General features: G+C 45.1%; 8 protein-coding genes across 8 annotated transcripts; 5 read left to right on the forward strand and 3 right to left on the reverse strand.

The window, feature by feature from the left end:
* Positions 1–1,494: 1,494 nt before the first annotated feature.
* On the forward strand, positions 1,495–2,277 carry N7516_008920 (BTB/POZ domain-containing protein; the record flags this gene model as incomplete). Its single annotated transcript, XM_057221639.1, has 2 exons — positions 1,495–1,538; positions 1,593–2,277. 2 exons carry the CDS (start codon positions 1,495–1,497, stop codon positions 2,275–2,277), a joined length of 729 nt encoding a protein of 242 aa, XP_057071911.1.
* A 933-nt stretch (positions 2,278–3,210) lies between these two features.
* On the reverse strand, positions 3,211–3,839 carry N7516_008921 (uncharacterized protein; the record flags this gene model as incomplete). Its single annotated transcript, XM_057221640.1, has 2 exons — positions 3,211–3,439; positions 3,508–3,839. 2 exons carry the CDS (start codon positions 3,837–3,839, stop codon positions 3,211–3,213), a joined length of 561 nt encoding a protein of 186 aa, XP_057071912.1.
* A 678-nt stretch (positions 3,840–4,517) lies between these two features.
* On the reverse strand, positions 4,518–5,442 carry N7516_008922 (NADPH oxidase family protein; the record flags this gene model as incomplete). The annotated part of the gene is made up of 3 exons (XM_057221641.1): positions 4,518–4,654; positions 4,706–4,868; positions 4,924–5,442. 3 exons carry the CDS (start codon positions 5,440–5,442, stop codon positions 4,518–4,520), a joined length of 819 nt encoding a protein of 272 aa, XP_057071913.1.
* Positions 5,443–6,383: 941 nt separating this feature from the next.
* Positions 6,384–6,787, reverse strand: N7516_008923 (uncharacterized protein; the record flags this gene model as incomplete). The annotated part of the gene is made up of 2 exons (XM_057221642.1): positions 6,384–6,536; positions 6,590–6,787. The coding sequence occupies 2 exons, from the start codon at positions 6,785–6,787 to the stop codon at positions 6,384–6,386; spliced, it is 351 nt and encodes a 116-aa protein (XP_057071914.1).
* A 3,901-nt stretch (positions 6,788–10,688) lies between these two features.
* N7516_008924 (uncharacterized protein) lies at positions 10,689–11,313 on the forward strand (the record flags this gene model as incomplete). The annotated part of the gene is made up of 2 exons (XM_057221643.1): positions 10,689–10,888; positions 11,109–11,313. 2 exons carry the CDS (start codon positions 10,689–10,691, stop codon positions 11,311–11,313), a joined length of 405 nt encoding a protein of 134 aa, XP_057071915.1.
* A 382-nt stretch (positions 11,314–11,695) lies between these two features.
* N7516_008925 (uncharacterized protein) lies at positions 11,696–12,338 on the forward strand (the record flags this gene model as incomplete). The annotated part of the gene is made up of 2 exons (XM_057221644.1): positions 11,696–11,737; positions 11,784–12,338. 2 exons carry the CDS (start codon positions 11,696–11,698, stop codon positions 12,336–12,338), a joined length of 597 nt encoding a protein of 198 aa, XP_057071916.1.
* A 3,229-nt stretch (positions 12,339–15,567) lies between these two features.
* Positions 15,568–16,934, forward strand: N7516_008926 (uncharacterized protein; the record flags this gene model as incomplete). The annotated part of the gene is made up of 2 exons (XM_057221645.1): positions 15,568–16,158; positions 16,338–16,934. The coding sequence occupies 2 exons, from the start codon at positions 15,568–15,570 to the stop codon at positions 16,932–16,934; spliced, it is 1,188 nt and encodes a 395-aa protein (XP_057071917.1).
* A 484-nt stretch (positions 16,935–17,418) lies between these two features.
* N7516_008927 (uncharacterized protein) lies at positions 17,419–20,894 on the forward strand (the record flags this gene model as incomplete). The annotated part of the gene is made up of 5 exons (XM_057221646.1): positions 17,419–17,506; positions 17,557–17,610; positions 17,664–18,794; positions 19,000–19,698; positions 19,753–20,894. The coding sequence occupies 5 exons, from the start codon at positions 17,419–17,421 to the stop codon at positions 20,892–20,894; spliced, it is 3,114 nt and encodes a 1,037-aa protein (XP_057071918.1).
* Between the last annotated feature and the right edge of the window lie 1,032 nt (positions 20,895–21,926).

Raw genomic sequence — 21,926 nt, forward strand, 5'->3', positions numbered from 1 at the left:
CGTAGTTGAGCTACTGTGCTTTGAAGGACTTGATTAAGCTGAGACAGCTCAAGAAGATGGCTTCGGCGTCGGCGATCGGAAAGAGGGTCGAAAACACAATTGCGATTCTTTTCTATGCATTGGGTGCAGGGTATTTCCCCAGAACACTGAAAATTCTTAGCTATATACCTAGGAGAGTTGGCGTCGCGTTCGAACCTTGACTCGCTTCTTTCGACATTCCCCACAAGCTAGAGAGACCTTCCTCTTTTTCTCTTGATCTAAGTTGATTTGCGATCCAATAGGAATTTCTCCTCGGGCAGGTAGCAGTACGCGAAAGCCCTTATCTTCTGACATTTTCGGTTTCTGTGAATAAATGAAAGCATGAATGAAAAGGAGGATGATCAGGGAGGACAAGGAAGGGGGATTTACTGAATTTTATGGTTCTTGCCTTTCTACGATAGAATCGTTTCCTTTCTTGCCGAAATGTTTGTCAAACAAAGAAACTCTGCTGGTGGCGCATTTGCTATGGAGTGGCCCATGGATTCCATCTCGCAGGTGTGGAACGATAGCAAACAAAGAAATCAGCCCCAACTGATTTTGAAGACTTCCGATTCGCACTAGGCTCACCTCGAGCACTTCCCCTTGAGCACCCAGCTGATCATTTTTGCTTCTTTTGCCATGCGGCACGGGGGATCGTCACTGTCCAAGCCCAAAGCAGGCTAGACAAGGTACAAAGAAGCCGGAGTCAGTCCGAGACTAGTCAGAAAATATATATTGGTTCGAATAGCAAAGTGCAAGTCGGCCGGCCGATTTCTAATAGCATCCACAACAGTATCATGGTAGTAGTAGCAGTGAAACTCTCATAGCTAGATATTCCGACGTAGTGGCCCATAATGTCTCCCGGAAAAGATCAAACCGTCGTAGGGGAGATAAAAAGAAAGAGAGCGGGAAGTAGGGGCACTTCGCCAGTTCGGCGGTTGTTTTGTTTGCGACGTTGAGACGTTACGTGCAAACTTCTATGGCTCGCTGCTTCTGATTTTAGGCACCCAGATATGTGCTACAAGACCCAACTGGCTGGTATTTTTATCGGTAAGCACCAGGCATCATTTTCCGACGTACGATGTGAGTAAAGTTTGCTGAATCTTTGATGCGTACTTGTTTGTCCACAGAAAAAAGGGAGGTGCCAGACGTATTGAATTTACAAGCTAAAGCACATCTGTAATGCTGTGTATTTTACGAATGAATCAATACAAGCGCCCGTACAGGAGACTCCGGAGGAAATCCAAATATAGACTAGTGTAGTGTGTCTTGGCACAACAGAGAGGAAAGGAGATTGAATAAGATTGAATAGTGTAGCTGGTTGCGCCAGTTTCGGGACGCACTGTACGCCTTGCTCTGTTCCCTCTTTCTGCCTGCCACAGCATTATTGCACGCTCTAGGTTACATATATATATGAGGTGATACGATATTCTCAGCATTGGCCTGTCTAGTGCTTGCTGCCTCCGTTCCAAAACAATGACCAACGCATCCGAGGCAAGTGCTAAGCACTTTGTAGCCAAGTAAGTGCCTGAGATGTCTTTAAGAAGTATTTATCTAACCACTTTGCTCTCTAGTATCCTTCCCCTCTATCAAGGCCCTTCCGTCAAACTTCGAATACAGCCTAGCAATCAAGAATATATAATTTCCAAAAGCCTTCTCTGCGCGGAATCGCCGGTCTTCTCCAAAATGTTTAACGGTGAATTTCTTGAGTCACAACAGCAGACAGCCACTCTAGAAGAGACTGAGGACGATGTCTCAACGCGTAGCCTTGAAGCACTCGTTCAATGGCTCTACCAACGCACTGTCAGATTTGGGATAGAAGACCCAGGAGAGCATATTTCGGCCGCTATGGAGCTCGCAAGGCTCGCAGACAAGTACGATATTGTTGGTTTGGAAACGATAATGGCCGAATATATCAAGAACATCTTGAAACATAACCCTCATCCACAGAACAATAGTTGTTGGCGACATGTTGATAGCAACACTTATTATCTCACACATAATCATATTGCTTCAGCAATATTGTTGCCTCGAGAGCATCCAGTGCGAAGTGTTGTGGCTGCGGCATCCGTTGAAGGCTTCCTTCGAAGTGCCAACCCCAAGTTCAGCGAAGAGATTCACGCCTACCCCTCTTTCGGAGCTGACCTTCTCCAAGAGACTAGGCTTATCCTACATAGGGTGAAGCCCCTTCGGGCTGCCACTTTTAAAGACCCTATCAGCGGGGAAAGATCAGAGCTAAACTCGAACGTATTTTACTAGGAGTAAGCCGGTTGCATGAATGAAATCTTTCCTCGTCGAAGCGTTTGTTTACAAGAAAGTGTTTACAAGAAAGTGTTTACAAGAAAGTAATATTAGCATCTAAGAAACGTGGCTCCTAGCAAAGTCAAGCTATGGAAAACCCAAAGCTGGCAAATGTGTCGAGAGCCTGGGCCATAGTAGACCAGAGCCCTCCTATAACAAAGTAGTCCATCATATTGTCAAGAGATAAACTCTTTCTATGGTGCAATGATAGAAGGAGTGACTCCAAAGCCTTCATTATCCCGTCAATCGTACCTGCTAAAGACATATCTCTTGAGCTACATCCCATAACCACGAAGCATGTTAGATATTTTGCTAATATGTCACGTATATCTTCTTAGCAATTCGAATCGTTGCAATCAGAATAAGCACAGTGATTTCCAAAAACAGTTTACAGTACCCCTTTGGTACACCAGCCACAATTCAGGCGGCGAAGCGGACTTCGCATTATAAGATAGTCCGCTCGAGGACTGGCAAATACCAAGACTTCACCGTTTATTTGGGCAAAACCTCCCCTCTGTTCACCATGGTTGGTGAATTGTGTAACTGACAGCGATGATGAGCAAAAAGTACAGGCCTCGTAAGAAGAGAGCGAGACGGGCGTTTACTACTATTGATTGGGCATCGAAGTGGGCCAGCTGGCTATCTTGCCAGATTGCCTGATCAATGGTTCTATATAGCATTACGATAATATAACGGTAACTCATTGATAATAAAACAATCAATACGATGACAGCTCTGCTAGAATCATTAGGCGGTAGGCTAAATCGGCCTAGCACATATCGGAATTAATTTCTCCGAATCAAGAAGTAAGAGTATGGAAGTGGTATAGCTGATTTCGAAAACTACGGTATACGTAGCCTCAATAATTTCGCTTATTCTACCCCATTGATATCATGGATTAACCCTGTTAGTCTGAAATTCAACCTCACGAAGATGCTCCTCTATTACCATCTTAAGCTTTCTAAACTTATAGATGTATATAAGAATAACAGAGGAGGCCATGGACAGGCTTGAAGCTATGAAGGTCAAAAGCGCCATGATTGACCAATCGCCGTTTTTTGCAGTGTATATGTTGATGATTGTTGTCAAAAGCCCCGCCAGGGCATTAAGTAGAGTTGGACTTGTAGTAGATAATCGTTAGCACTGCTTGATTGGCATATATATAATGTAAATACCCACATGAATAACCTGTTGACAAGCCAAATGTAATTGTGTTGGAATCGCCAATATAGCCATGACATGATAGCACAACCAATCAGGAAGAAGACACTAGCTGTAGCTAGTAGCGGTGGATTCTGTATAGTGTTCAGAATAGCCTCCCCAGTTTTGTCTTTTATCAGTCCTTGTTTCAGTGCATCTGACTTCTGCAATGATGTAAATGTTCCGGGAATGACCAGATATCCCGCAAGCAACATCCAGTGTGCTAAACTGGCAAGAATATTATATTCCCATGGTAACTGATCTGAATCAATAACCATCCGTATGTAGCGAGTCTGATGGAAATCATTACGGGATGTCATATTGTGGAAAGTAGGAGGACTTGGATTTTCTATAATGCCCTTTCGAGAGAAAATTGTTCATTCCTTTTATCTGATCAATAGCGCGGACACTAAAACGGCACGATGAATCAACCAGAACTTAGTTAAAGTCACAGCACTTGTTACTTTATTGAAAATAAATTACCATGTGTTTGAAGGCCACTATGTAGCTCAAAACCTCATGTATCAGCGCAATTCGCTATAGTGGCGACCGCTATCGCATTCAGCGTTACCGTAAATTGGCGTGACTCAACAAATTCACATTGGTAGATACATATGATTTGAGCGGAGCGTCATCCTAATCCGGACTAGTGCATTCTAAATGGGGCTCTTGGAACAGAGCGAGAGAGTGTGGAGTTAAAGCTGATTTCGAACATGACTGTACTCATACCTAGTTTATTTTTAGAGATAAGAAACCATTGGAAATCCTAAAACTGCTGAAAGAGAGACCGACTAACTTTGCCCATTAATTCAAGAGTTACAAACAGAAGATTGTATTATACGAACTACCTTAACTAGACTAGCTATCAACCCATATTTCCTCTTGCCGTGCATTTATTTGCCTAGGCTTTTTCGGTCTTCCCATCGCCCTATTTGCCTTCTGTATAAGTATAACAAACAAAGTGACTTATTTGCAGAGTTGAGATTGATGGGAGCCTTCTAAGGGGTCAAGAACGCTCGCAAGCTTCCCGTTTCGCTCCATGGCTGAAACTCCTGTTCGAAAACCTCAATCCCATGGTAGACACGAGCTCGGACTAATTGTCTCATCTTTTGCTGGATGTGATACTGTGCGGAAACTGCAGAGGTATTAGATCTGATTATATTCACGACAGAAATGAGATCTATACCAATCACAAGCAGACTACCCAATTGATTCTTCACCTCTGAGTCTAGCTGTTCTTCCCAGTCGACTGTACCTCCATAGATATTAATGAGATTATTCTTCCCGATATGTCGGACCGGAATTTCTGACTGTGGCTGCATTTGATCGTATACTGTGACGTGTAGCATCTGCAGCTGATTTAGCGGAGCAAATGGGAATAAATGTGGATAGCTCGATACTTACATAGCCATTATCCTGTGCTACAAGGCTTTGCAGCCAGTCCCGCGCACTTTCCCAATCCCCTTCACGGTCAACTTGCCAGACAAGAGATATTTTCTGAGTCCGAACCTGGGCATTGTCATGGCCGTCTAGAAGTTCCTTCAGATATGGCAGTTGAGCAGCAATTCCGATTCCCGTCGCAACCATGAACACATGACCATAATCACCAACAGTACCGGACCACCCGATAGTGTGAACTGACGAAGGACCAAATGGACCATCAATCCAGGCTCCACACTCCTGCTCTGGCACGATGCGCTCTATTGCCTTTCTCGTAAACCCAGACCGAGGGCGAAACAAGACAGAAATAGAAACTGCGCGGCCCTTACTATCACTTTCCCACCAGGTAATAGTAAACGGGTGGGACTGAAATAGATAGAAAATCCCGACATACGGGATTCCCAGACTAATCCGCTCACCAGCACGCACGGTCCAAGGCCGGGGCAACGATAGAGTCATACGGGCAACATCTCCCTTATACATATGAAGACGAAGTCGTACCGAGCTCTTGCCAATAACGAAGTTTCTGTACAAGATCCGAATACCCTGTAGAAGCCCTATGACTGAGAAAGTACACAAGTATCCCAGGGCGTAGGCCCAGGACTTTCCAGGCATAGCCCGGGTATGTTTCCAAATCGTGAATATGAGAGCAATTGCACATGCTAAATGACTCATAAGAAATAATTCGTATATTCTCTTTTTGAAGAACGGCAAAACGATCAAAGAAAGGAGCAAACTTCCGGCCTAAATGTCAGAGTAAGTTTTATACCTAGAATATACACATCAACACACCCAGCTTACCAACAGGCCGTAAAAATGGGGTCCGTTTGACCACGATATAATCTGTGTCCGCGCCACTATTATTGTGTGAACGAGGCCTTGCGCAAAGGCAACATATCCGAACATTTGGTGAATAGTACCATAATTCCTAAGGGAGGTTCCCAGAAGACGAGCTCCATATTCATGGCCTCCACCCATAAACATTGGCATCAGATTAATGAGTGACAATCTTGCAGCTCGCTTACTCGCGTCGGATATTGAGTGAATTCCAACCAGATTACATGTAGCATTTCCAGCAACGTATAGAATTGCGATAGCCACCTGAAGCCTCGAAATCGACCGCAGACCGCGTCCATAGATCACATGGACTAGGAAGAAGTGTTGAAACTTGGATGATAGAATATAAAAGACGTTTCGGGCAAGATGATAGAGAATGAGAGATACAATGATGATTCCGATGGTGATGGAATATATCCCTTCGGTCGACCTCATATAACTGATTGAGAGCATTTTGGTTAAATTATGGAAGGGTGCGGGTTTGAAAAGATATGTTAATTGCTGTACATATACTGTCATCTGCCAAGAAAAAGCGAGCCAAAAATGGCTCGTAGATCACACCATTGTCTTGCGTGCCCTGGGTGATTTTACATGGATTCCTCAGTCGATATCTCTTTCAAAAGCTTTTCCCGTAAGGCAAAGTATCCACAGAGCCGTTTCAACTCTTCGACAACAGGGTCAGTCAAAGGACCAGTCATACTAGCCTGGGATTCTCGTTTTAGGCCCGGACTGTGAGTCTCCTATACGCTGATCAATCAAGGTGTTACTATAGGAACGAAGGGGGAGTACGCACGAGAGCTGAATCTGGTGGAGGCCAATTAGGGTTCCCGGTTGAGTTGTAAACTGTTGTGCCACGTGGATGACTCATGATCAGATAAACATCAGCATTGCAGAGCTTCGCCAGCTCATCTGCCTTGGATAACAGTGTGCGTGTTCTCTTATTATATCTCGCTCGGTCTTTTCTGTGTGGATCAAAGCGACTAGGGGCCATGGTGTAAAGCGTATTGCCGTTAACTCAAGTGTGTTACGGTTTGAAAGGTTTTTATTATCGGAACAAAGGGAAACTGACGCAAGATATATAAATTGACAAATAATACCACACGCTAGTTACAAATCCTTTTCCGTCTTTCGTCCCGAGAATCCGGCGAATCACGCTTGCGTCGCCTATCTTGAGCCCTGGCTCGCACTCTATCTTCCGCTATATCACAAGCTGTGCATGGAGCCCTACTCGGGTATCCATGATCAGCTTGGCCAAATGATGAGTTCAACCCCTGCTTCACAATCAGTGACGACAAAGTTGCGGGAAAACCGTTGATTTTCCATTGACTTTTATTATTTGCGCGGATATATATGTTGAATACCCTGTCGATGTGACGTACTAGGAATGCAATTGGATAGCTATAGCATCCACAAGATGGGCATAGTCCGTCGAGCCCGGTAAAATTACCGACCATCCCGCAATCCGAGGCATAGCTGAGGCCCTTGGGGTGGAGCGCTTGGAGTGCCATGATCACGCTTCGAGCTGGTCCTTTGCACCGTATAGTACCGCGACACCAAGTTAGCGCGGTGGAGTTATCTCCCACTTCGCCACTAAGAACAAAGTAAAATCGAGAAATCAGGAAGTTGATCGCCGCTTCCCGGGCCATCCGGGCACTTCCGCATTGAAGCAAAACCAGGTCTCGATAATCATCCATTGACTCCACAGCATCAATGTGGCTAGGGAGCCCCCCAAGCGTTACATTTAGGCGATGGTAATCTGGTCGATTTGCTTCGTTTATACGGCTCTTCATTCTTCGCCAATCACATTCTGTGTCCATAGAAGACATCCACGCATCAAATCCACGGCGCATAAATCCGTCACGAAAGATATGACGGAAATGTGGGGTGGAATGATTGCTTTGAGGCTCAGCAGCTCCGGTGCCAAGTGATAGCATTCGCGTAGATCCTTTAGAATATGGCCAAATCTGATGGGAAATCTGTTGAGCGATTTCACCAGCGAAGTTGTGTTTCAGGCCACCGTCCTGAAAGGTACCGATTTCAAGATCTGCAGGGGTAAAAAAACTAGCCAATGACGTCAGCTCGCGTTTTCCACCAATCACGTTATAAACCACCGGAATACCTACAAGGGAGCGGCAGCTGTCGCTCTCCCCCTATTCGATATACATTAGTACCGGAGTGGAGCTTGGTGGGGATATGCTATGTCTTACGCTTCCCATGCTTTTGGTTCATGTTCAAGGTCTTCAGGTCGCAGCAAGTCGTACTCTGTAGGCATAGAGTCAGTAAATAAATGTTGTTTGGTAACGGATATAATAACGAGCCCTTACCATAATCATCACAGGATCTATGAGATTGATTGAAATTACCTATAACAAACGTATTTGTGTCTTTGGAGATGCTTGTGGTCACGACTCCAAATTTCGACCCCGCATACAGAGACCCACTCGGATCATCGGAAGAAACACCAAAGACACGCCGATTCTTACCAAAAGCATCTTTAAGCGCTGTATCGAATACACGTGAATCATAACAGCTATCATGAAGCAGCCACTGTATCCATCTCGTCATATCACCTAAGATCGACTGCCTGGTGAGCCAAGGAAAGGTCGACTGGCGCCTTTGTTGGAAGATTCGGATTGCCAATTGGTCAAAAGTCTTAGCACAGTGCGAAATATCCCAGCGCATGAGAAATAATCCAAGGACTATCAGACCCCCTAGATACGATTAGCGTATGATCAGCACTTCAATACATGCTTCGTACTAACCTGAGCTTGTACCAATTGCAAGATCAACAACGTTCTGTAATGGGCAATCTCCTAAATTTTCTTGAATCAAGAAAAGAAATTCTAACGGAATGACCCCTCTCACACCCCCACCGTCGATGGCAAGGACTGAGGGGCTCATAATTGGCGGTAGTATGTCGGCTATCAACGGCCGTTGATAAAGGCAGTAGAGACATCCTTTCACGACGAAGCGGTACTCAAACCCTTTTGTAGGTGTTCCAAAAACCTGAACACATCGATCGCATACAGTATGACCGCATGCCAACACGTGCTGAGCAGAATGACAGAGACAATATAGACAAATTTTGTTGCTCCTGATACTGGATAGCTGCCCACTTTGGGAAATCAATTGCTCTTTCCGTAAATCTACAGACGATATCATATCTCTCGAAAATCGGGTGAAGAGTACATCCATGTGATACTCAATCATTGCTGCGAAAGCTGTGGGGCAGAACTCCGACCACGAGTCTTTGCTTTCAGTTAACGCCTCGATCACCACAGGCCGATAGAGAGCCCAGAACACCATGCGAGGATCGAGCCCTATTTCCCCCGTTAATACTTAAGAACTAATCGAACAGTGCCAGTCATACCGATCATTTCAGGCGTGTAATGGTCCATAAATAACGCTGACGCAACAGACGGCGCTAAATCTTGTAGCCGTTTCTCTGGCTGGGCCCCAATTTTAAAATAGTGGGCCAGATTGGTGATTAGGCACGGGCTCACTTCGCGACCTATACGGGTAGCTCCAATGAGATCAAATGGACGCTCGATATCGCGTAAAGTGTGGTCAAATGCAGTCTGAAATAGAGCCTTCAAATTGTTAGCGCTAAGCAAGATATTATGTCTTTGGCGAACAACTCTCATGCTATCTAATTGTGTCGTGATCATAATTCTCAATCGCTCATATCGCGCCGTCTCAGAGAGCCAGCCACCGGCCAACCAAACTGCATGGACACCAGAAAACGTAGAATCGAAATTTCCTTGTACTGTGTCTTGCAGCCTTTGACAGACTTCTTTCCGCTTTTCCCACGATATCTGTTCCGTAGTTGCCTGGAAAACTAGAATTATTCGTGGCCGGGTATCATAGGGCAAAGGGGATGCTGATTGTAGTCTGACACAGCACTCCAAGAATTCTACTATCTCATTTAGACCTGAAAAGTCTTCCACAAAAATACACACAACATCCGTAAACAGAAAAATGAGACGGGCCCAGATAACTAGCAACAGGGTTTTCCCTGACTTACAATCCCACCAAACTGGGTGGGCGACAGGCTGGAGTCTCTTCGACGTTGGGGCGTGATTCCTTTGTCCGGTATCACCATCAGCAAAGAGTACTGGCCACTGAGAGTTCGAAGAGACTAGATCAGAGCGCAACTTTATATTTGCGTTAGAGTCATGTCGTTTAATGTTGTTGCGAGGGAAAAGCTGCTGAAGGGCATAGTCCTTGTTCTTTCTTCCGAGAAATGCACAGACCATCGGACATTGACTCTGAGGATTTGCGAGTTCATTCGCTGTTTCCTTAAGTCGACTGTATTCGCTAACAGCCATTCTCGAATCGTCTCGCATGCCAACATCAAACCAACCGACGTTATTGTTTTGCTGCATTCTTGAAAGCTTCTTATTGTTCAAAGGGGCCGAGAAATATTCCTGGGATGAGGTATTATAGATTTAGGTCAGCCTTTTTATTCTTATGCGCTATTCTGCGACCTGTTTTAGTTCTGATTACAAAGAAACGGCGCTATAGTATCACACTGTATTCACTAAACGTTTCGTTACATAGAACAAATAGCTACCAGGGTAGCATTCATAGCTTTGATTTTGTGTTCAGGGGGGAAAGTGGGAAGTGGGGAGGGGGAGTGAGACAATAGCTCCCATAAAGCCAATTACAACCCCAGTTATACCAACAATGACTAGGATTATACCAACAGCGTCTAGGATTATAACAACAGTGTCTAGGATTATATCAACAGCGTCTAGGATTCTCTCATGCCACCAGCACACGGCACGGCACAGAGTTCTAGTGTTCTGTGATGGCCGCAGACGAAATATAAAACCCCGAAACAGCCCCCTCTTATCCTTGAATACTAACCCCTATCCCCTAACTCATTTGAGATGTCAACACCCGAGGCATTTAGCGAGTTCAACACTGCCCCATCTAATGTAGACGAGGAACCAATTTATGGTCCGCCCACATTGACACAGGAAGAGATCATAAGTCTATTGGCCCAGACCCAGGATGAAGGCCCCGAAGATTATACCAGCAACTTTAATGGTCAACCTGGCAATTACCAGTTTGGGCTTGGTGACAATATGTATGGAAATATCCCCGCATCCAACACAGAGCACACAGCTAACAGTAAGATAGGGCGATACCTTCGGCATCAGAAAGGTGAATTTATTAATCCTAATATTTGAAACGACTCTAAAGGTTTGAAGTCTCTTAGGAAATACGGAATCCCTACAGATACATTCGACATCTTATGCGTTAGATGAGCATTTTTCAAACGTGGAAAACCTATCTATTCTAATTAGTCGCTTGGAGACAGCAGTCCAAAGTTTGAGTATCAAGGTAGAAAGGCTGGTGGGCCGCATTGATGAGTATGAGGAAAGGGTGGGAAGAGCTACAAATGCTGTTATGCGGCTAGAGGATATCTTCCAATGTGTCATCAGACGTGAACAGGCTGCAATGAGCAAGTTTGGTGATTTAGCTAGCCGATATGGGACGTTGAATGAGTAGGTAGACACATGGTTTGAACGAAAACATATTCAATCTTGCTAAACTGGACTATCTTCTTGTTCAGCGGCTTCATGCTACTGTGCGTACAAAATAGAACATGTTTCTTTTCTTACATGGTCCTAATACATAATTCCTTATGTATCCTTCTCTTGTCTTATTGTAAAGAATCCGTAATAAAAAAGTGCCCCATTCTATTCCAAATAGTAGAAACGTACCATTGTCAGCTCGCTCGAGCGTTCCTATTTTGGCTCGTCGCGAGGCAGTAGCCTTTGGTCCTAGCTTATGCAGATTATCTTAGGACTCTATCTTTTAAATTCCGCCTCTCCCTCCTTCGTCAATATATTCCTCCAAGAAATGAGAAATGAGCTCTCCTAGAACCCCAATGTCAAAAGCTACAGGGTTCCTGCCGGTCCGGTCCCCCCAGGTATGAACATTGCTCATTTATCAGCATGATATCTAACACACATCAGGGAGCCGAGCCTACCGAGATTTCTCAATTTAATATGGAGGCCCTGGTTCAAAAATTGATATCTCAAGATCAAAGATCAAGGGTTTATCAATCTCAATTGGAGGCAAAGATCCAGTGCGATAATATATCATACCAGCGGGTGTGGCATTATTCTGCGCAACTACAACAAACCATCGACGCATTGCAGTGCCAGCAAAATATGAGAATAAGAAACGCTGCTGGCGCTTCTGATGCCATCGCGCGCGAGCTAGCTCTGGAACGACAAAAGGTTCAAGAATTAGAGGCGCGAGTTATCAGTTTCGGTCCACTTATTGAGACAGCGGTATCTCGTGCAAATCTTTCGGATGATTCCCAAGAGAGACAACTCGCTGTTGTTAAAGAGAACGAGACTCAAAGAGAGATCATCGCTTCCCTTCAATCCACCCTTCAAGCCCGCGAATCTTTGGCCGTGCACTTGAATGCAGCACTAGCGGAAGCGATAAGGGAGTTGAATGAGTACGAGAGGCAACTTGCGAGATCAGATTCTTCTTCTGATATTGAAATTGTGACAGATTAGCTACGCTGAATTTTGAATTTTCTTTTTTCCTTGGTATATAGCACAATATGTTCGCAATGAAACTTTGTTTTATAATGCCTAATCAATTCACAAACTTAAGTTTTTTTATTTTTTCAACAATGGTATTATGTATAATTCGTGCGCGATCAATCAATTGTATAAATTGTATATAGATTTCCTTTAGACTAGCTATATAAAGCCCCCTGCCGGACTAGGCCTCTGAATATCCCAGAGATCAAGATATCGCTTCTCTGACTCTTCCATCTGTATACATGTTTGTGTAAGAGCGTCTTCCATAGCTCGAAAAATATCAAAGATTCGTTGATGAAATTGCAAAAAGATCTGTTTGTTTTCCTTTTGCCATTGAACTTCAGCTTTCAGGTAGCTCACTTCATAAGCCAAATCCTCGATCTTTTGTCTGGAATTTGGTGATGATAGCTTCGATCGTTGAATTCGAGAAGGGAGTCTCTCTATGTTGGAGGATGTGCCACCATGACGGAGGATGTCATGATCCGTTGGTGTTATCTCCTCAGAGATTGGTTCGAGGGTACGTCGATTGAAATATTTATCCATTACTCGCAAAACAGGGGATGAGTAGAATGCGCAACTAATGTGACCAGAGAAAGGAACCGAACTGTGTTTTAAGGACAAGCCAAAAAGTTGCCGTACCGAAAACGGATCGATAAAGTATGACGTATATTACAATATCTCTTGATGTCCACTGATCCTTCCTGCGCAACACGGGGTCCGTGCGTAAATACCCATGAACTCAATTTTAAAACACCCCACAACTTCCCGATCGGCGATCTATCTTAGGTTAGCTGCATACGCTAGTAACGCCACAGGGCTGGATCTACATTTGACCTTCGACCATTCTCGTTCTATTTTTTTTTTTCGCAGAAATAGTACAAACGTATATCGCAGCCGCGGGGGAGGGGGTTACATTTAATTCAACTTGAACTATAATATGATAATATGTGTCATTTTGAACTGGTGATGACGAATATTCTATAGTAAGAACGCATCCATGTAGATAGTAAGACAGATTTCTCCGCTATCAATCATCAGTTGATTGATCTCTTGGCATTCCGTGCTTGGTACCCAAAGATTCCAACCTTGCTTCCTCCAAGGAATTGGCTTGGCGAATTTTGACTGGACTCTGGCCTTCCAAATAATGCTCATTTGTTCGTCCGGAAACACAAACTGTCGTGTTTGAACACATTCTTTGCATATAGTGTGAATGCAGATTTTTCGCTTCATTGGGAGTAAAAATAGCAAAAATGCTGTGAACTGAGATGCAGGTTGGTGCTTCATGGCTCTAACTCTCACACTTCGAGTGTCTTTACTATCGCAGCAAACACAACACCAGGAGACAGAGCCAAGCATGGTTTTCTAATAAGATGAGTTAATGTCCCAGTCATAGGGCATACGATGTCTCACATTGATTTTCTGCAACAGAAATGTATGGTGAAAGGAAATTTAGAGTTGGTGACAGAAGCTTTCACCTGAATATATGGTAGATTAAACTATGCGGTCCGCTTTAGACCTATGAATCCGATTGGGATAACGACAGGATTTTCGGAGAGTTACCCATTCCGGTGTGCGAGCCTGTTCCGGTGTGCGAGCCTGTCCCGGTGTGCGAGCCTGTCCCGGTGTGCAAGCCTGTTCTGGTGTGCGAGCCTGTTCCGATGTGCGAGCTTGCGCCGACATCCGATCATGTTTTATGGTACTATGCCACGTTTTCCACATCAGTCTGATCAAGCTGCCTGCGCGTCTTCCACTATGTCACTTGAAAACCTGCCTCCGGAGATTATTCTTTTGATTATTCCAGATCTTCCGATTGAATCATTGAAGTCATTTTCCTGTGTGAATAAAAGATGCCGAAGAATGAGTACTGCAAATCTGTTCCGTTCGGTGCATGTTGCGTTTTCGAGTACTGGTTTAGAAGGCCTACACGAATTGTCCCAATCAAATCTATCTGGTTATGTGGAGAAACTTCGTTACGGGGCATCATGTCTTTTAGATCCACGTATGTTTTACGAATTATTGTATTATCACATTGCTAAAAATTAACAGTGATTTACGATTTGGATTACTTTAGCTCGTGTATCTACACACCTCAAGAGTATCTGAGAGATTTGCAAGAATTTGACTGGGGATCCAGAGGCAAATGCATCTCTTACTCCTCTATCTATTCGTCTTTCAAGGAACTATGTCAGGATCAAGACAAAGTTTTACGGTCTAACAGATATTTCAATATCTTAAGCGTTTCTCTTCCTCGGTTTCACGCCCTTAAATCCGTCGAGATATCATTTAGTGAATACCCTAAAGATCAATCTCTATGGTTTGCTAGTCGTGCCTTTCGGGATTGGAATACATCGGATTTCCTGCACCTGGATGCTTCTTTGAGAGCTATCAATATAGCTCGGACATGTGGGGTGCATATTGAACATATTGGGGTTTCCGGCTACTATCCTTGCAGTCCAACACTGAGTGTGGTGAATCGTTCTAGATCACATGTGTACTGGGTACGTCTGTTGGATATTATGCTTATGGATAGCGTCAGTCTTTCTGAAGCTATGTCAGAGGTTCATATGTCAACTCCTTGTCATTTTGAGATCAAGAGTCGTCGTATTATCGGATTTATTGTTCTAAGAAAGATGACACTTCATGTTGAATATGCCAATTAGAGAATGATGAGCAAACATCGGAATTTGAGTGTAATTGAATTTGAGCTGCATATTTCACCGATTCATGCACTATAGTCGCTTACAGTGCCGACCGTTATTGCCTTCCATATCGGGAGACAGACTTACTATTTCAAACCCTAATCACATGATATGCTAGCTCAACATTGATTTAGCGTAACTTACCAGTCTTGTATATATTTTGTAATAATACTTCAAAAAGTACCAATTTGTAGGAGTACAACAACCACGGGTGTACGTTTAGAAGGCTCCATGCAAACCGAGCAAACTAGGCGATCCTTGGGAATCTGTCGACTTTCGTCTTCCATCCCTTTTGCTTCATTGCAGAGGGTCGGTCTGGCGCTATTCGGAGTGTCTATCTTGGGTGATATTGATAGGAAAGGCTTAACAGTAAGATTTGTTTTGTGATTACTATCGCTTATCGCCATGTGGCAACTTCGGGTCTGTATTGGGCATTAGGCATTCCTGGCTAACCACTTGCAGCTTCAAGCTCACCCCCTTCCCCCCGAGAGGTATTCGCGATGACCGACAGCTATTTCGCTGAGGATGCCGCTCATTCCCCGATGATCGACCTATGGGAATATGCCTTCACTCCCGGTAACTTCGGTAGCACACCCGCAACCTTGTACTCCCCTAGCCCTGCCCCTCGTCGTGCCACGGATCAGTCACAATCGGGTCAGCTTGGTTTCCTACCGTTTGCTGAATGGGAGGAAGGTGGCGAATACGATGAGGAGGCTCTGAAATACGTCTGCTACACCATCGAGTGGAAGGTGATACTGAACCGCAAGGCGGTAGGTAGGGTGACAGAAGAAAATTTGGTTGTAGCCCCTGGCGAATACTGGCAGGAGACTTTGAAAGCAGATGTTGAAGGCTTGCTGCAAATGAAAAAGAAAAGCCACCAGAGAGTTCGATCTGAGGGTACAGACATTACGATGAAATCGAACGACCGGTCCCAGAGAAAAATCGAAAAATTCCACCGCTCTACTAACATCGACTGGAAACCAGTGGAGAAGCAGCTACGTAAATGGAGCAATTTGCTTCGTATTGGCAAGAAGCTCACTATAGCCATTGCTTTTAATTATAGGAGTGAAGATGACGATCAGTCTACTTCTGTATCAAGGACAGTCGGCAAGAGAGGCCGTATATCCGTAACAAGCAGAATGGTGGCTGAGTGAGAGGCTCACATTGCTGCTGAAGAGGAGAGAACTGGGCGAACTGCCACGTGGAGTGTTGTATATGACCTTATGCGGTGTAATGTTCGGCATGCCCGCTTAGATCTGATTGGTGCTAGGAGGGTCCGATGGACAAGAAGCATTACAAACTGAGGACCCCACACCTAGAAAGACTGATTGATCATGTTGATGGTGGTGGGAGCCTTGATTGTCATGCTGATATCCCCAGCGATATCCGTCGGGATCTAGTCCTGGAAAGTCAAATAGGAAGAAAGTCGAAAAAGGCTGAGACGGCATCGGCTGGACCATGGCCACCGTATCCCCCAACTGTTATCAACGTGCTGCCAGCACAAACTGCGAGTTGGTCGACAGTAACCTCATTCTTACCTAAAATCTTACCCGACGAGCCACTGGTAATTCCCGGATCTCGAGAAACGGCAGTACGGGACTACTGCAAGTGGCTGGAATCACGCGCCACCGACGAAGAGTACAAAGCAGATTTCCGGAAGATCTGCCAGGTGACATTAAACAACCGCCTGGATCTGGAACTAATACTTGAGGACTCGGACGCTGGCTTTTTCGTTCAACGAGGAATTCAGATAGGAACAGCGCGTCGCTTCCTACGTGATATAAATGAATGGAGCAGAGTGACGAAGTTAAACGTGGGAATTGAGCAGGGTGCTAGAGATATTATTGATGATACCGAGCGAATTTGACAGCTTTTTTCCTTACGCCAAGGTTTGAATATCTCCACCCCGCTTTTAATGCGGAAGTTCTATGCGTTGAGGTGTTTTATTCATTCTGTGCTGAAGCCGTAGTATTTAAAGCTGCAACCATTGGTTAATAACATGATTGACCAGTTGACTAAGGACTATTCAAGCAGCAAAGATCTTGCGAGGTGGACGAGGTGTTAGTTTCCTCGGTTCCTCGTACGACTAGGTTGCAGCCTAGGGCCTATTGATTGATCGCTGATAATAATGGAACCAGCTGATAAATGTAGATTGACTTCACCCCACTCCCGAGTGGATGTCCCACATTCGCCAGATGGCCCGGGTAACCTGATAGGAGAAGTAGCCGCCAAGGTTCGGCGATCGGCAGTCAGTCACCTGATCGTGGGGCTGAGTTTGGGCTGAGTTTCCCACTCTCGATGCTGGAGCCTCCTGTGCCTGTAACAGCATTGTCACACACGAGCTATTGAGCATGAATTCCACATCGTTTAATAGCGAAAACTCAGGAACTCAAGTGGGGATCAACCATGGTCCGATAACTCAGAACTATTTCTCATCTGGTGAGAGACAATACGAAGCCATCAACAAGCGAGGCAAAGTTGACCGAAAGCCACTTTTGCGGCCCCAGAGCGACAGGAGGCCCAAAGGCAGAATACAGACAATGGTTCGCATCGCCCCGGACGAGTCATACCGACTTTCCACTGACAAGTATTATAGAGATACTTGAGTCACTGGCATTCCCGCAGATGCTTGACAGGAGGGATAATATCGAGCCATGCCACACGAATACCTGCAAATGGATTTTGGACCTGGAAGAGTACCAGTCGTGGAGGAGCCAGTCCCACGGTTTGCTGTGGATAAAGGGCAAGCCAGGTGCAGGAAAGTCGACCTTGATGGTATTCCTGCACGACAAACTCCAAATATCACAGGACAATCGTCCAGGTATCCGTCTCGACTTTTTCTTCAACGCTCGGGGTACAGAGATGCAACGTACACCACTAGGAATGCTCAGATCATTACTAAACCAGATTTTCGACCGCGACCCGACTGTACGTTCTCAGATACGTGAGATATACGACCGGCGATGTAAGCAGTTTGGATATGGCAAACGTCAGTGGGAATGGCCACAGGTGATACTAGAGGAGCTTCTCGCAAGTGCCATCCTGGCATCAGCTAGCCGGCAGCACGTGGTGGTTTTTGTGGATGCTTTAGACGAGGCTGGGGCTAAATCTGCTCAGCAGCTGGCAGGATATTTTCACCGGCTCGTTGGTCGCGCCGAGGGGAAGAAGCTATGCATCCAAATCTGTATCTCATGTCGACACTATCCGATCATGGAAAGTGGTCATACTATAGAGATAAAGGTCGAAGAACATAATCAGCGAGACATAGCCAGATACATCCAGGATAAACTGACCAAGACCGAGGCTAAAGACATTACGAGTCAGAAGACAAGGGAGATGCTAGTCAGGCAATTAACCCAGCAAGCGAATGGAGTATTCCAATGGGTTCATATTATGATCCCCCTTATCGAGCAGAAGATTCGTGAAGGAGAATCGTTTGACGATATCTGTTGCTGGTTACACAAGGTCCCGGCCGGCCTGAAAGATGTTTATGCATATATCCTGAACAACGTGATAGAGAAGAGCAACCGCGAGCAATCATTTCTGTTCTTCCAATGGATATGTCTGGCCGAACGACCCCTGACTGTGGCCGAGATGCGGTATGCTCTAGTGGCTCAGAATGTGCGGGAGCCACTGTCTCCCAAGAAGTGGGAAAGAATCTCCGGTTTCATCGAAAACAATGAACACATGCTGCGAAGGATCAAGGCTCTTTCTGGCGGACTAAGTGGTCCGCAGTACAGACAATAGGGAAATTGTACAGGTAGTACACCAATCGGTTAATGATTTCTTGCGCACAAAAGGACTCAAGATTTTTTGTTATAATATTGACATAAGCACGTTGTCTATGAAGGAAGAAAAGATTCTTTCTATTTGCCAGGCAACTCTCTACCGATCGTGTTTAGTGTATCTTGCGACAGTTGATACACTGGCAGCAACCAGCGCGTTCAAAGAAACTAAAGAGAGTCTTATCCAGGATCGTCCGTTGATTCATTATGCCACTAAGAATCTCTTTATCCACGCAGAAAAGGCTGTCGAGTTCCGTTCCAACGTTCTGCATAATGAGATGAAGATTCTACAAAGAGTGCTCAGTCCTTGGGTGGAGATTTATCAGAAGATAGGTGGGTATGGCTGGATATGTCCACCAAGAGGCACAACGCTTTTACATATGGCTGCCGCTGCGAATCTAGTGGATCTGATAGAATGTTTATCCTTAAATCTTGAGGATGTCACAAAGACAAACGAAGATGGAGATACAGCATTTCATCTGGCAGCCCAATCTGGTCATTTAACGGTAGGCAAAATCCTCCGAGCAAAGGGAGCAGATCAAGACACGAAAGACCACAGAGGCAACACCCCTTTATACAAGGCAGCCAGTGCTGGACATATAGGATTCGTCGAGTGGCTGCTAGATGAGGGCGTAAATCTGAAAAGGGAAGTAGATGGAGGTGCGCTACAAGCAGCTTCTTTAGGAGGCTATGAGAGTGTTGTGCAGATATTGCTCGAAGCTGGTGCCGATGTCAATGCTCAGGGTGGTAGATGCGGCAATGCCCTGCAGGCCGCTGCATGGAAAGGAAGTTCTGAGTTAGTGCAGATACTGCTCAGAGCTGGTGCCGACGTCAATGCCCAGGGTGGTAAATACGGCAATGCCCTATAGGCCGCTGCATACGATGGAAGCCCTGAGATAGTGCAGATACTGCTCCGAGCTGGTGCCGATGTCAATGCCCAGGGTGGTACATGCGGCAATGCCCTACAGGCCGCTGCATGGAAAGGAAGTTCTGAGATACTGCAGATACTGCTCGGAGCTGGCGCTGATGTCAACGCTCAAGGTGGTGAATATGGATCACCTCTCTTGGCGGCTATTCATGAGGGCCATATTGATGAAGTTCAACTTCTTCTTCATGCCGGTGCAATTCCACTACTTGCAGATGAACTCGGCTGTACTCCACTTCATGTTGCAGCTTCCAAAAATATGCTCCATATACTCCGCCGCTTCCCACAACTAGAGCCTGCCCTCGACACCCGTAATGACTTCTTACAAACTCCTCTCCACCTCGCAGTTTGTCATGGTCACATTAGTTTTGCTACTGCCCTTCTCAACACTGGCGCTGATCCTTCTATTTCAGATGGTTATGGCCGACATGTTATGGACTGGGCATCCAATAACGCATCCCCACCGCAGGGAATCCATGATCACTGCTCCGATCTGGCGTTGACTCCTCCGGATACTCAGGAGCTAACTGTTCATCGATCCCTTCTTGAGCTCACCGAGTCGCTTCAAAATGCCACATCCAAGTCTTTATGGCCCATTTTGCAGCAATTAGGCCGCTACTTCATGTTTATTGGCCAATTCGACAACGCGCGCTATCTGTTCCAGCTCCATCTTCTTCGTGATACTTCCTCCAAAAAAGACATCTGGCAGATTTCTTGTAGTATTTGCAAGTGTACTGTCACCGGAACTCGCTTTGTATGCAAGTTGTGCGCCTGTATCGATCTCTGTTCTTCCTGTGTACAGAGGCACCGCTACCATAGCCGATTGCATCCAAATAAAGAGCACGAAGTCTTTGAGGTGTCCAATGTGCCTGACAAAAACCCCCAACTCACAGGACTGGCATCAGAGCGAATCCAACCTATTCTGAATAATCTTGTTCCTAAACATCTCCATGAAAATGACGATCAGTCGGAGAAAGAGCTCTTAGATGACACTAAGTTTGCTCTGGCACGGAGGAAGAAAGTTTTAGTTCCAAAGACTGCTTTTAGCTTCCCAACAATCATGTCTGGGATCATATTCGGGATTTTAGCTCTTTTGCTACGAGCTTGGTATATATAACGTGTTAAATTTACTTCATATTCTCTTTAAATCTCGAACTTTGTCATTTACTATATGTTGCTCAATACAGTAACCATTTCTTTATATATGATTCTTGAAATCGGCTTGACCACTATCCATTGAGGAACTCTTTCATGGCACCACTGCCAAGGCAAGGTCGCATATCATTTATTGAGCGGGCTTCACAAAAATAAAGGCCCGCCGTAAATTATTTAGTATCTAATGCCATCACAATCAGCGTTCTCTGCCCTATATTTACAGCGAGTGGAGCGATTTTACAGAAATGGTAACAATGCCATATACAGAGCGTTGAAAAATAGCCCTCAACTTACTGATGTCCCTTCAATCGATGGATTGCGTTAAAGCCTTAATAGTGGGGCGGGAAAAGCGTTTATGAGCATAATGATCAAGAGGATTTCGAGAATGCCTAAATTTGCTCTTCTTATCTCCTACTTTGATAAGCTATGTAGTTTATGTTGTTAAATAAATCCTGAATGCTGACATATCTCAGTAACACGTTTAAATTCCTTCTACTGTTACACTTCGGAAAGGTGACCGCAAAGAGCTTCTAATATGACCAGAGTGATGCTTCGTGGTCGACCACCTTTATAAGTCGGTGTTTTGACGCTGCTAAACATATGCATATCGGTAGGGACTTTCAGGATGATACTCCTGTTACGGCTAGTGGCCCGTGCCATCTGCGATACGGATAGTTCTCTGCGTATCGTGTCATTGACAACCTCGGGCTTTGACGCGGCAATATTGGGTGCCATCCTGAACCACCCACTTATGATTGTCGAGAGGTCTGTATCAAAGGGGAGATCTTCAAGGTAGTGTTCGAGAATCAATCAAAAGGTGAGGTGGTGTTGTGATGTTTGCACATCACATGATGGCGTCCTCCATCTATGGTGTAGATAGCTTCGCTTTCTCTTTCTTCTTCTCTCTCCTCCCCGTCCATCTCTTTGCATAGAAAATTCATCTCCTTGTTTCTCCATATCGCTGTATTTTCTCTCATCAGGTGGTTGCGCCAGT

Source organism: Penicillium verrucosum (assembly GCF_028828655.1).
Source record: "Penicillium verrucosum strain IBT 35672 chromosome Unknown utg000003l_segment0_segment0, whole genome shotgun sequence".
Taxonomy (NCBI): Eukaryota; Fungi; Ascomycota; class Eurotiomycetes; order Eurotiales; family Aspergillaceae; genus Penicillium; species Penicillium verrucosum.